General features: G+C 41.2%; 1 protein-coding gene across 11 annotated transcripts in view; it reads left to right on the top strand.

Moving 5' to 3' along the window:
• LOC100054260 (solute carrier family 28 member 3) overlaps positions 1-13,244 on the top strand; it is a 75,186-nt gene extending 61,942 nt beyond the window's left edge. For 9 of the 11 annotated variants that reach the window (XM_070248513.1, XM_070248514.1, XM_070248512.1 and 6 more), the window contains 5 exons: positions 1,986-2,067; positions 2,798-2,896; positions 3,125-3,245; positions 4,128-4,279; positions 11,657-13,244. In XM_070248513.1, coding sequence (XP_070104614.1) covers positions 1,986-2,067; positions 2,798-2,896; positions 3,125-3,245; positions 4,128-4,254 — 429 coding nt within the window. In that variant the 3' untranslated portion in view covers positions 4,255-4,279; positions 11,657-13,244. The remainder of the gene's footprint in view (positions 1-1,985; positions 2,068-2,797; positions 2,897-3,124; positions 3,246-4,127; positions 4,280-11,656) is intronic. The other 2 variants (XR_011431440.1, XR_011431439.1) reach the window with 1 other exon arrangement.
• The last annotated feature ends 1,720 nt before the right edge of the window (positions 13,245-14,964 follow it).

Raw genomic sequence — 14,964 nt, 5'->3', positions numbered from 1 at the left:
CTTCATGCCCTCTCCCTCCCCGTGGTCTCCTAATAAATTGCCTGTTTTTGAAGCCAATTGAACTAAATGAAAAGCACTAGACAGAGCAGAGGACGAGGATGAGCTTTTCCAGAAACAGTGGACTGCTCAAATACTTGATATATTTTATTTTCCTGCCTGCTATATGCACGCTGAATGAACACATCAACAAAGGAGTTCTCAGAAACCATGAAAAGAAGAGGGGCTTTCTCAGCAAAAACTTACCATGACCACTCGAGTCTTGAATGTGGGCTTTAAAAAATCCAGTTGGTGAAAGAAAAGAAAGGCACTACCAGTTTTGAATGTAGCATTAGCCTGGTTTGTTCTTTGAGCCAAATCATAGATTTTTCAGGATTTGGGGGTAAAAATTATTGCCTCAATTGTGTGAGTGCCTTTGCCAGATTGGGTGTGCCTCCAGCGAACAGTGAAATGCCCTGGCTCTTCCAAGCCTCTGCAGTCAGTCCCTCACCCTGAGAAAGAACCATCTGGCCTGAGCAGCACCTCTTGCCTTCAGAATAGAGATGGAGGGGCACGCTCATACTTGGACAAATTCACCTTCCATCCTCTCACGGCCCTGTGAGACAACAGTCCATTCTTCCACCTCCAGGGGGCACCTAATGTTCTTATGGGCTGCTCAGAGCTGAGGAGCAAAGACAAGCAAGCATACCCCATGGCCAGATGGAAAGGACTCCTGTGATAGCTGTGAGCTGCCTTTTTACTGATATGATTCCTTTCAAATTATATTCTTTTTACTGAAGTACAATTTACATACAAAAAAGCTCATTTTTGGTGTACATGTGAGTTTTGACATATGTATCACCTGTATTACCACGACCACAATCAGATATAGAACATTTCCATCTCACCTAGAAAATCATCCTCATGGCCAGTTGTAGTCAACAGCCCCCACCCCCCACCCCAACTCAGTCTCAGCAGCCACTGATCTTTCTTTCACCATAGATTACTTTTGCTTCTTCTACAATTTCATACGAGTGGACTCACATAGCATTCATGTTGTTGCCTATATTAGTCATTTTCCTTTTTATTGCAAAGTAGTTTTCTATTTTATGGAAATCCACAATTTGTGTATCCATTTGCCTGTTGAAAGATGTTTGAGTTGTTTCCAACGTGGGACTGCTAGGAATAAAGCTGCTGTAAATATTCATGTACAGTCTTCTTGTGAGCATGTGTTTTTATTTCTCCTGGGAAAATTCCTAGGAGTGGACTGTTGGGTCATGCAGGCAGTGGATGTTAACTTGATAAGAAACTGTCAAGTATGTTTGTATCTTACAAACAGGCTGTCAGGTTACATTCTCACCAACAATGTACAAAAGCTCCAGTTGCTCCACATCCTCACGAACACTTAGTATTGTCCACGTTTTTAGCCATTTTAGTGGAAGTGTAGTGGGATCTCATTGTTTTAACCTGCGTTTCCCTGGTGACAAACACTACTGAACGTCTTCTCACGTGCCTATTGGCCATTTGCATGTCCTTTGTGAAACCTCTGTATTCGTTTATTACGCACTTGTCTTCTTATTGAGTTACAACAGCTCTTTATAATTCTCAATAAGTCTTTTGTCAAATAAATGTAACGTGAATATTTTCTGGGACTAATTTTGTGTCTTCCGGAGCTGGTCCTGTGCCTGGCACATTGTAGCAGGTGACCAGGTCACACTGAATATTAAAAGTTGTCATTGAGCAGAAAGTAGCATTTGTAGAGGCCAAGATTACCAATTCCAAGTCCTTTGTAGAGAGTCTCTGAATCCACACAGCCCCTTTCTCTCCATCGAAATTGAAGGGGAAATGGAAAAAAGAGTCTAGGAAGCAACAGGTGTTTGACACCGTGCACTGTGCACTTATTTGTCAGTATCGATTCTGTCATCAGAATAGGAAGCTCAGTTAGGGTGTCAGATTTACTAAGCTGGTCACACCATGTATGCATCTGTGTGTTTATGCTTATTTTACAGATTCATTCTGAGACAATTGCCACTTACGCTCTCTGTGGCTTTTCCAATATCTGTTCCCTAGGAATGGTGGTTGGCGCATTCAGTAAGTGAAAAGAATATTCTTCAACAACAGATGTGATGTGAACATGCTTCAGATCTCCACGTTGCTCTGTAACATTATTCAAATCAGGAAAAGAAGGCCCTGCAAGGGCAGTAAATCCTTTGGGGTCTATTTGTTATCCCTGCTCTGCAATGTAGTTCCCTGTTAGACCCAAGCTAACATCAGGAAGAACCTGCCCAAATGCACAGGTGCTTCTCCAGCCAGGGGTGACACATGGCTTTCACTTCACATGCCAATTCCAATAGACTTATAATGGACACTGGAGAAGGATTCTGAGGTCCAATGGAAGTTAAGAGGGAAAATGCTGTGATTCATGAGTGATGTCTGCCATGGGCACAGACGTGGATGGTGACAGATGAGTTGCAGATGTTTGGGATCCTCCCTTGCGATGCATTTGCCTTGCTGTGCCCTCAATATGCTGTGTGTGCCCTTTGGATGAAACTTAGGATTTGTCTCTTCTGTAAAGAATGGAAGCCTCTGGGCCTTTCGGTGTGGACAGACTTCTTTTCCTCACACACCAGAGGACTTCTTTGGATGTGGAACTTATCACTAAGCTCTTGAATCTTGAATTTCTGAGCTAAGTTTAAAAAAAGAAAAGAAAAGTTAGCTTATCTGAGACTCCAGCCCCAGAACAATTCTCAGAGGCTGAGAACTTGGAATTCTAATCAATAAGCCTCAACATTAACCTGATATCTGCTTCCATGTTTCCCAGCATCCATAGCTCCTACCAGAAAGCGTGACATCGCCTCAGAGGCAGGGAGAGCTCTGATTGCGGGGACCATCGCCTGCTTCATAACTGCCTGCATTGCAGGTACTGCTTCCATTCGTTGTGTCCTGGGTCCCTGTGCCCACAGCTCCCAGGGGGCGGTGCCTCCAACCTTATATGCAGTGTATGCTGTGCAAAGAGCTGAGAGGCAGAGCCGTGTTAAGCATGTCGTGAAGTGAAATGTATGGAGCTTGGTGGACAAGCTAAGAACAGAAGGAGACTTCAGTGACTTCATGAATTGATAAAATCCGTGGCGCTCTGTCCCACTTCTAGGCATCCTCTCCAGTACTCCTGTAGACATCAACTGCCATCACACATTAGAGAACGCCTTCGCCTCCAGCTTATCTCAAAACACAACTGATGTGGTGTCCTGTTGTCAGAGCCTACTGAGCAGGTATTGTATTCTTGATCATAACTTCTTTATATTCATTATTAATTTAAAAATTAGACCTAAAGACCTCATCCACTTAGCTTTATGGCTTCATAACGTACTTTATTTAAATATGAGAACCTCTGTGGCAATTCTAACCTCCTTTCATTTTGACGTTTCTCAGCTAAGACTAGGACCCATAGCCATCTAGTGTCGCTCAAGCATTTCACACGCCCCCGCTGTGTGTTGGGCACTTGGTGTGAATTAGCTCGCTCACACCTTGCAGACACTGTGTAAGTTAGGCACTGTTGCTTTTTTAAGCGTTATATAAAATCAGGCCCTGGGGAGACTATGTCACTGACCCAAGCAAAATGAGTGCAAGCACAGTCAAGATAGAAAGACCCAAGAAATCTGGGTCTTTCTGCTCACAGAGCCCATGCCCTTAACTAGGACTGTAGTACTCTAGTACTAGTTATGAGGTGCTGCCTCCCTTTCAAGGGGATCAGGCAATGCAGACTGCCCTGACAACGTGGTGATGGTGATGGGTCATGGTAGATGAGGGGCTGCCAGTGCCCCATGCCGGCCACCCCCTCCCTGTACAGTTTCTATTTGCAAAATCAATATCCCCACCCCATCTGCCCTTCTTAATGTGCAAGTGTTTTATAAGGATTAGTTCTATCCTTTCTTTGTTTATTCTGGAGAAAATAGGTAGAGTCCTTGAGGCCAAACAGGATTTGAGAGTCAAAACTAATTCTTTGGTGCCTCTGTCCTTAACACACCCTAAGCTGAATGTGAGGGCGGAAGTCAGCTCCCTGTCCTATGCTATTTTTAGTGTGTCATCTTCTGCTGATCTACTGTTTCCGTCTTCTAAGGCTCAGCTAACTGTTTCATTCTACTTTCTACCAGCACTGTTGCCAAGGGTCCTGGGGAGGTCATCCCAGGAGGGAACCACAGCCTGTCTTCTTTGAAGAACTGCTGTGAATTGTTGAAGCCATCAACACTGAACTGCACTTGGATCCCTGATCAACTCTGAGTTCAGCCACTTCTCCAACAGAACTGTAAGTGCAGATGCTGAACTTTCCGCTTGGGGGAGAAAAAAAAGTTATTCTCCACAGATTGGTGTTTCCATCATGGAGTCAGCTTTACCTGGAAAGAAGAAACACAGGAGTGCACCCTTCAGATCTAGAGCATCTTCCTCCCCTCCTCAGCCCCGTCCCCGCTGAGAACTACTATAGTGTCCCAAAGTGAGGTGTTGTCTCCAGTCCCGCAAATGTCTTCTGACCTTAGAATTTCAGGACGTTTAACCAGAATGCAGGTATAAATGATGGCTCATAACAACTGGGCTGTGACTCAGCCATACTCATTATTGTGAGTTTCTGAGTAGCCCAGAGTGACCCACTTTGAAAATATATCAGGTGAGGTCTCTCTGCTTTCACCCTGGCTGAGCTAAAATAGCCTAAATATGAATCTCAGGTGGAGCAGGACCAGTCACATATCACCCACTCATTACCTGCCCTGAGGAAGTCCCACAGAAATCAGGAGTCCTTCAGGAGAGTGCCTAGAGCATTCCAACACTAGGTTTTAAATGCTGTGTGCTTCGAGTCAGCTTAAGCTGAACTATGCTGCAATAACAAATAATTCGAAAACCTTGGTGGCTTACAAGTTTATTTTCACTCATATTATGTGTTTATTGAGGGCCAATTTTGGTCATATTCCACGTTGTCTTCATTTCCAGGACCCAAGCTAAAGGAGCAGCCCCTATGTGGGGCATGTTGGTCTTATGGGAGAGGGAAAAGAAAGGTGGGGACCACATTATGGCTCTTAAAACTTCTGCTAGGAAGTGACACCCTTCACTTCCACTACATTCCATTATCCAAAGCTAGTCATGTGAAAAGCATGAAACAATAGCCATAGATGAATTATCCTGTCATAGGGAGGGATAGAGAATATTTGGAATAAATAATATGGTATACCACATGGGTATATAATATCCATGTCTCCCTTCAAGAAGTCAACATGTTATAGAGCATAACTGTAAGCATATTTATGTGCAAATTTGGTTATGTTCCTGGTGACAAGACTGGAAAATGGTGCTACGCTTTAGTCAAAAAACCATGTAAGGACCATTTGAAGAACAAAAATAAGTTCTGATTAAGATGTGAAAACCTTCCATTGATACTTCCATTGACCAGGAGAGCATCAGCATCAAACTTGCTTAATGGGTATCAAACAAGAACTTTCCACAAACAATGGTGGGGTGCTCTTTAATGAAATGCTCATCATCAATGCCATTAACAGCATAAAGACCACATTTTCTGAGAAAACACAAACACTAATGACTGGATTAAAGGGTGATGCACACACAAAAAAGAATGTGGAAAATGTTTCAGAATATCTTAAGTAATTTATATGTTTTCCTTTTTGTTCACTCACAAGAGTAATTTTTTAATCCATGTGTAAACAGTTGTGGTTTCTTTATGATAGTGGTGGTGGTGGTGAAGGAGGGAGTTAAATGCCCAAAGGACTCTTAATCTCTAAAGTACTATATATTAGGATATTTCTACTTATTGATCATTTCTATCAAATTTTTCTTGGAACTCAATGTGTCCCTTCAGTATTTAGAGTTTGTTTTATGAAAATACATTTACCTCTCTCTCCCCTCCGTTCTCAGTGCTCTGGTGTCAGCCTTCATAAAAGCCTGTGGCAGAGTGTGTCAGGGATGCCAGTTATTCACATGTTGGATCTCCTTTGTCTGTTATCACTACTCTTTTTTTTCTCCTTTTAACTCTTTGCATTTTTCTATTCTGTTTTAGTCCCAAGAATCTCTTTCTAAGAGAATCTCTGTGCTGTTTCTAGTGTGCCTCTCTGGCCCAGTAATTTTCAAATTCTGTCTGTTGCCATTATTATTCCTTAGATGTTTGTAGCTCTTCTTTGAGCTTTTTTTTTTGTTTTAAGGAAAACTTAATTACTGCCCTGTTTTCTTCTTTTTCAAATTCAAAAAGTAATATCTATTTGTAATAAAAAATGATGATATTATATGCACACACATATCTTTCTCCCTACTCTGTTCACCTCAGCTCTCTTTCTAGTGCCACACACCTGAAATTATTATTAATTAACCAGCCTATGCACCTTTCTCCAAACATGTATAAAAATATGGGAATTTGTTGTTTCTACACAAATAGAATGAGCCTTTTTACATATCATCTTCAACTTCTTTTCACTTGGCAATACACTTTGGAAGTTCCTACAAGTCATTGTATATAGTTCTACCTGTATCCTTCCCTTCCTCCTAGTGTGTGTGTGTGTGTGTATGTACAATTCTACATAAATGAGATAATATACATGCTGGGGATGGGAGGAAGTTAGACATTTTATTGTCTCTCTACTTGCTTTCCTCTTCCTTTCTCCTGCCCCGGCCCACCACACACAGGTAACCCAGGTTCAATAACTTGATGTATAGCTTTCCATACTTTTTTCATGTTTAGGTCATATTTTACAAACATGTCAATCTATGGAGGATTGGGATGGCACTTTTACAATACAAATCTTCCTCGACTTACAATGGGGTTACATCCCAATAAACCCATCAAAAGTTGAAAACATCTTAAGTCAAAATTGCATTCAATACACCTAACCTACTGAACATTATAAGAGCCCAGCCTACCTTAAACATGCTTAGAACACTTACGTTAGCCTACATTTGGGAAAAATCACCTAACACAAAGCCTATTTTATAATAGAGCACTGAATATCTCATGTAATTTGTTGAATACTGTACTGAAAGTGAGAAACAGAATGGTTTATGAGTACAGAATGTGTATCGGTGGTTTACCCTTGTGATGGCGGGGCTGACTGGGAGCTGCGGCTGCCCAGTGTCACAAGAGAATGTTGTACCATATAGAGTATCACTAGCCCAGGAAAAGATTAAAATTCAAAGTACAGTTTCTATGGAATGCATATTGGTTTTGCACCATTGTGAAGTCAAAAAATCATAAGTCAAGCCATCATTAAGTTGAGGACCATCTGTACTGGGATTGCTCACATTTCTATGCAGTTTCTTTTCTTCTATAACAATACTTGGTGGATAGTCAAGTCCACTGGCATAATTTTTCTTTGCGAATGCTTCATAATAGCCCGTGATGTGTACATTATGTATGAGCCATTCCTCTATGAACAAGGATCCACTTTCTTTCCAGTTTGTTTTTCTTTTGCTTTTGGGCTACTTTGAATATTTTTTTGTCCATTTACTGTACATACTGCTGCTTTTATTTTCTTTAGGAGTGCTGTCTGATGGAAATATAATGCAAGTCACATGTAATTTAAAATTTTCTAGCAGCCACGTTAAAAAAGTAAAAAGAAACTGGTAAAATTAATTTTAACAATATATTTAACCCAATACATCCAAGATATTATCTCAATGAGATATTTTACATTCTATTTATTGAATAAGCCTTTAAAATTGAATGTATATTTTATACTTAGAGCATATCTTGAGACACTAAATTTTCATTGGCAATACTTGATCTGTATTTAGATTTCATAGAATTTACAGTTAAAAAGTAAATTTACCTACCTAAGTTGCTCCAAATACACTTAAAAGTTTTCCAATGGAAACTTCCATTTCGAACTGAAATGAGCATGATTTTTAAATTGAAATTTTAGGTCCTCTGTTCCATATATGAAAGAGTTCCATATTTCAAGTCTTGGTTACCATACTAGATAGTGAAATTCTACGACATGATTTCCCAGGTGAATTCAAGTGTGTGTGGATATTTGATATTAATATAGGTTGCCAGATTTCTTCTTAGAAAAATATATTGTCTTAATTTTCATCTGCTTCATGGTACAATCTTTCTGATGTGTTTTATTCATCTACCTCTGTGTGTATCTGTGATATTTTTAATGCAACATGTTCACATAAGTCTCATGCTGATTTCTTTTTTTAATATTGTCCATCCTTGAGCTGAGGATGGGGTTACTATTCATGAGCCGTATGAGAAAAGATAGTAAGGGTACGGACCAGGTGGGTGAGCTGATGAGCACTTTGGGCTTGTTACCTCCAGAACCTTCTGAATCCCCTGTGCATGTTGTGAGTGGCTCTGGGCTGGCTGGAAGTTTCCCTCCTCCCAGTGAAACCACCTGATGGAGGTTTTGGAGATTTTGGGTGATGTCCTCGCTTTTCTCTAGCAGACACAGAAGGTGGAGAGCTGTTTGCTCCCCCAAATTCATCCTCCACCCACCCACTCATAGTCTCCTATAAGAGCAAAGATGGAGTGTTCCTGTGTTTCCTGGGTGTTTTCTCAGTTGTTGTCTGAGATCATCAGGGCTGACAGCAGGTTGCTGTCCATCTATGCACCCTGACCATGTTTCAAGCCAAGGCTGTGACATCTATTTTGAAGAATTCTGTACTTTGTCTAGTCTGCCCATGATATTTGAAGCCGCCAGCCTTCTCTCTGTGTCTATCTTCACACTAGGTAAAGTTTTCACTAATCTGAAAACCCTTTTTCAAACACAGCATTATGGGTCCAGACATGAATTTTTCCAAATTTCAATGAAGAAGGAAGTTTGCTTTACTGCTTCTGTTCTCCTTGTTGTTCTCCATTCGTTTGCAAAAGGAGAGGGAGGTGGTAATGGCATTTCTCTCCCCAGTCCAGAAACCATGGTTATAAACAAATTTTCTGACCCTGCAGAGGCCTTAGGGTCTCAGCCAAGAATAGACTGGAGTCATGGGATACGGGGAATTTTCTTTGATTTTTTTTTCCATTGGTCAAATCGGCACATCCACATAGTTAGATCTAAGTGAGAAGGTCTCTGGAACTACACAGATCACCAACATGCATTCATTTTGCAAATACCTCCAACTAATTGCTTCTATATTTCTGTAGTTTAGCTAGGCTGGTAGGCCCCTGTGAAGAGCTCAAGACGCGCACTTGCCCTGTGAGGCTGACTTCCAATTACAGAGCAATTCCGAATCAGGCACGCTCATGAGGAAGGTGCTGAAAGACAGTGTGCCGGGAAGGGTTAAACTACCCGCGTGCACTGGAGCAGAGGAAGGGAGGCAACCAAACACATTTAAACAGGCAGGAGCACAGGACTTAAGGAAGGAATGCCTGGTACGGGGGCACTACGGGGAGCTAATGAGCCATGTGGTCCTGAGAAAAGCTACTTTTTACAGCTTGTTACTTTAAAAAAACAAAACAAAACTTTGATGCTAAAGCAAAAAGAATACATTTACCCATTCTTCTTCTGGCTCTAAAGACAGCACAAGCTTATGATAATAATTATCCTTTCCTTTACATTACAAAGGCACTGTGACTGCCCCCTGGATGTAGGGGGACTGCTTTCAACCCTGGTCATTAGTGGGCTACTTGGCAATTTCATTTCAAGAGACTCTAGAAAGTAAACAAAGAGTCTGCTCCAAGCCAGCCCTCTTACCCATTATGCCTTTTGCAAAATGCGAAGACAGTGACTGATTTTAGGGATCAGCCTGTAGCCATGGAACAGAGAAAAGCCCTCAGATGACAACCTTGAAATGTGTTCCTCTGAAAACTGACAACCAACTGCTTTACCATAAGAAAGTAGGATTAGGAAAAAACTGATGTCTTACAAGCCATGTTAACACGTGGAATCAACCCTACATCTTCCATGTTCTGGGCATGCTTCTGGAATATTCATGAAATAAGAGGATGGCAGAACCCTAGGTCATTCAGAAATGCTTCAGCTCCTCTCACCCCCCCCCCCCCAGTCATGTAGAACCACCAAACCCATGGCTAACAGCAGAGCTGGGGCAGAGTCCCTGGGTCTAATCGGAATCCCTTCAACTGCAGAGCGCCTGCCTCCTTCCGTAATTGTCCATACTTCTGTCTCACTGCTAGACGACTAATTCCTGTGTGTCTCCAGTACCTAGGATCTGGCATCTAGTAGATATTGGGCAAATGTTTATTCAATGAATGGATGAGTGAATATTGCAAAATGGCCAACTTTGACATAAGCAGGAAAAGTTAATTGGTTCACCATTAAAAAACTTTTTAAAAACCTCATCTAAAGTGCATACTCCTAATAAAAGTTGCAAACGATACACGTGTATAATTGAGAAATTGGAAATTTCCACCCACCTCAATCTCATTCCCCATAGTTGGGCACTGTTAACACTTTGGCATCAGTATTACTTTTTCTCTCCATCTTATAAACAATACAGTAAGCTACAACTATCAAGCTGGAGTGGATGAGTCTTCTTTCCAGCCCAATGCCTCAATCACTTCCACTTTCCATTTCTTGGCAACTTCAGGCATGTGATTTTTCTTGTCTACAATATTAACTGTGTTCTACAATGATCAGTAAACACAGTTCCGGAGACTGGCCTTCCTGATAATCTATGAAGCCAGCCTGCAGTTTAGTAGTATTGTCTACACTGAAGCTAAATGGAATCATTAAAAGCATCCCAATACCCAACATAAATAGGCATATTTTAAATAACCAGATTCTTTCTGCCTATATGAGCAATTGTTCTATCACATTTGGAAAAGCTGTTGATAGGAAATGGAAAACCACAAGCTGGTGGCTATTTCCTGCAGGTGTGGAAGTATAACTCAGCAGCTAAGAGTCCAGCTCGGGAGCTGAACTTTTAGGGTTCAAATCCTTGCCCTAAACACTAGCTTCATTACCTTAGATATTTATGCAACCTCTCTGTGCATCGGTCTCCCCATCTGTAAAATGCAAATAAACATCTCCTCTCTCATATTTTTCTGAGAATTAAGTAAGTTAAATCATGTGCAGCACTTGGAAGAACGCCTCACAGAGAAAGGCTGTAACATGCACTCTTCACTGAGGTATAATTTATACACAGTAAATGCACAGATCTTAAGTATACAGCTTGATGAGATTTGACAAATGTCTACACCCAGGTGACTTTCACCCCAATCAAGACGCAACACATTCCCATCATTTTGGGAAGTCCCCTGGCGCCGCTTCCCAGGCAATCTCACCCCCTATCCCCCAACATAAGCCTGATTGACTTTCTTTCTCCCAAAGATCAGTTCGGATGAATGGTTCGGAGAGAACTTCATACAAATGGAGTCACACGTGCTCTTTTGTCTCTCATTTTTCTGAGTGTGATGTATTTAGGTTTTATTCAGTAGGTCGTTCTGTTTATATTGCTGAGTGTTATCCCATTGTATGAAGAAACCACCATTTATGAATCCATTCTACTCTTGATGGACATTTAGAGTATGTTCAGTTTTTGCAGAATATTTGTTTTTGAAAGAAGCTTCTATTTGCTGCCATTGTTTGGGTGTTTCAGAATATTTCGAGCTTTGGAAATATAAACTGGAGCGTGAAGAAGACGTGGTGCCCTCATGGGGGCTACTACTTACCGCCCTTTCTCTCCCTCGTCATCTTGCCGAGTCTCTTTACTTACATGTTGTTCTTCACAGGGATTGTCAAGATCACTGGCTTCAGGCCACAAACTGGAAGATCAGTGATGCCAGAGCCTCAAAGGGAACACCAGGCCACTCTCGGTTGAATAGCACGTTGATGAGCCTGCTCCCACACGCTACATAATGGTCCTTTCACTGTGCTGCGTTCTGAGAAAATCACTTGGCTTTTCTAAGTCTCCAATAAAAAAGAGTTACATTAGCATTTGACCCCACAGGGCTATAGAGGAGGAACATGAGTTAAAAGAATACAAGAAATGCAAAAAGAACACTTTGTAGTTTGAACACAGTGTAGGAAAGCCTGATGCGCATGCAAGGTGAGCTCTGATCGTAACAGACTTGCAAGGTATAGAAGCATCCGTCAGCTGGAAACTTTGTCACTTAGGAGCTGTAATAAATTTTATGCCATTTATGGGAAAGTTTGGCCAGTTCTTAAAAGCACTTGTGCATAGCAAAGACCCTAATTTTCATCAGAGTTCACGCATCAAAATTCAACCTGTCCTTTTTGAGAGGGACATCTCAAACAGCTGAGAAGTATTTGCTCTCTTTGACCACCCATTCCTCAATGTCCGGCCATAGAAAACACCTTATCCAGAAAGTGAGGGTTTCTGCATCTACTTAAACCAAACAGAAGGAAACTATGCTTTGGGGATTCAGGAAAGGTCCTGCTGTTGCTGTCTGACTTGTTTTCATAGCAATAGACTCCAAAGTCCTCAGACAAGCACAATGTGGTCACAGAGGCTGCAGCTGGACCCTCAAGAAAGTTCTTTCTTAAAAGCTACTGAAGTATTCAGAAAGAATTCAATCGACGTTCCCTCTAAAATTCACAAGAGGTGATCATCTAGATGACCTGAAGATAAAGTGAATTTCTTAAACGCTTTCTCCTCCCTCTTACCAGTAACATGCTTGAGGGGAATTTTATTGCAGTTATGGGTTTTTACAAGTGCCTCTGCTCAGGTGGATGGCACAGACGCAGTCCAGACATCAATAGTGAGGAACAGGACAGACCCAGAGAGCTTCCCCAGCAACTGGCCGGAGCCCGTGTGGGCCTCAGAGGACAAGGCAGGGGTCCAGGTTCTGGAGGAGGCTCCCTGCGTTGGCCACTGCGACTGTACCAGGACAGGCGCTCAGAGGCATTTTTGCCCCTCCCGTTCTCACAATAGCTTTTATAAGATGCTTTACTGCAAAAGTAATCAGTTATATTTGTTGTATAAATATATGCATAATCTTAAGAAAATAAAAACTTTACCTATATCCTAGCACAAAAATATGAGTGCTAACAATCTGTGATTATAGCAATTCAATGTATGTGTGTGTGCACGTGTGTGTGTATAATACTTTTAAAGTGAGATAACTACTGTGATTTATTTTGAGGCCAGCTTTACCAACTTAAATATATCATGAACACGTTTGCACATTGTTAAACATTCTTCTACATCATATTTTTAAGTGGCTGCTGAGCGTCCCATGTGTGACTGTACCATAATTTATCCTGTCTCCTGTGGTTGGCTGTTATGGACATTTCCCATTTTTCATGATTATTAACACACCAGCAATAAACATTCTTGTAGCCAAATCTTTACACAAATTCACGATTAGTTCCTTGTAAAATATACAAAAATGCTGGAGACACATAGAGATTTATTTCCCAACAGAATGTTTCCTATCTTATGCTAAGCTTCAGGGCGAAGCCAAATGATCCATCTTTGAATGGATATTTCTCCAGGACAAAGCCAGTCTACCTATGATCAAACTCCTAGACTCTGCCGTCAAGAAGGTGGTTGAAACACGACAGCAAGCCTTGGCTCATGTGGGATTTCATGTAACCACTGACATCCACTTTGTAAAAATCCTTGGTGAATGACACACTGGGTTATCTTCATCTGATTAAAGGGGAATTTTCTAGTGTCAGAGTTGGAACTAAAAATTATTTTTCCTGCCAGCCCTGGTGGCCTAGTGGTTAAGTTCAATGCCCTCCACTTCAGTTGCCTGGATTCGGTTCCCAGGCAAATCTTCCTCAGCCAAAAAAAGGATGATGTTTCTATTTCTTCCGTGGGCTTTTATACTGCCAACACAGATTCATTGGGTATGAATAAAACAAAAGTAAGTTTGAAGGCTAACTCCCAACCATTCTTAGACCCAGTCTAGGAGGAAAGAAGTTCTAGTCCAGAGAGAATCAAAAAGTATGGTCCCCACCAGCACAGTTGGATACAGGGTGTAGTGACAACAGGGGAGGGGTGAGCACTGTATGGGTCCCCGAGGAACGGGTCTGTTCACCTCATCAAGGGAGGGCCAGCAATTTCACCAGCAAAGGCAAGATCCAGAATTGTGTGTCCCATCTCCTCAGGTTTCCCAGGAGAGCAGCCGTGGGTTCCCCTTTGTGAGGAGAGGGGTCAACTCCCCATACTCATGGTTCACAAATGGCAGCCTACTGTACACTGTTCTGTATCTGGGCTCTTTTTCACTGAATAATATATCCTAGAGCGCTTTCTAAATCACTACAAAAGATTTCGTTCTTTTGTACATATCATATGGATTTACTATAATTTGTTTAGTACTCTTCTGTTCATGTTGTATTCCATGTTTTGTAAAACAAACAAAAATGCTGCAAATATGTGTGAGGATACTTGTAGGAGAAATTTCTAGAAATGGAATTGCTGAAACCTAGGGCATGTACATTTATGATTTTGGAAGATGTTGCCAAATTGTCCTCCATAGAGATTTTTTTAATTCTTTTTTTATTGCGATAACAGTGGTTTATAACATTATGTAAATTTCAGGTATACGTCATTATATTTCGATTTCTCTGTTTATTCTGTCATATTCATCACCCAAACACTAATTGCAATCCATTACCACACATGTGCCACACACCCTTTTGCCCTCTTCCTTCCCCACTTCCCCTCTGGTAACCATTAATCCGTTCTCTGTTTCTCTGTGTTTGTTTGTCATTGTTTTTGTCTTCTATTTATGAGTGAGATCATGTAATATTTGACTTTCTCCCTCTGACTTATTTCACTTAGCATAATGCCCTCAATGTCCATCCATGTTTTCACAAATGGCTGGATTTCATCGTTTCTCATGACTGTCTAGTATTCCATTGTGTATATATACCACATCTTCTTTATCCATTCGTCCCTTGATGGGCACCTAGGTTGCTTTCAAATCTTGGCTATTGTGAATAATGCTGCAATGAACATAGGGGTGCATCTATCTTTATGTATTTGTATTTTCATGTTGTTTGGATACATATGCAGCAGTGGAATAGCTGGATCATATGATAGATCTATTTTTAATTGTTTGAGGAA

This window comes from Equus caballus, chromosome 23 (genome assembly GCF_041296265.1).
Source record: "Equus caballus isolate H_3958 breed thoroughbred chromosome 23, TB-T2T, whole genome shotgun sequence".
Classification (NCBI taxonomy): domain Eukaryota; kingdom Metazoa; phylum Chordata; class Mammalia; order Perissodactyla; family Equidae; genus Equus; species Equus caballus.
Note: the sequence above shows the minus strand (reverse complement) of the source record. Positions and strands in the feature narration are given on the sequence as shown.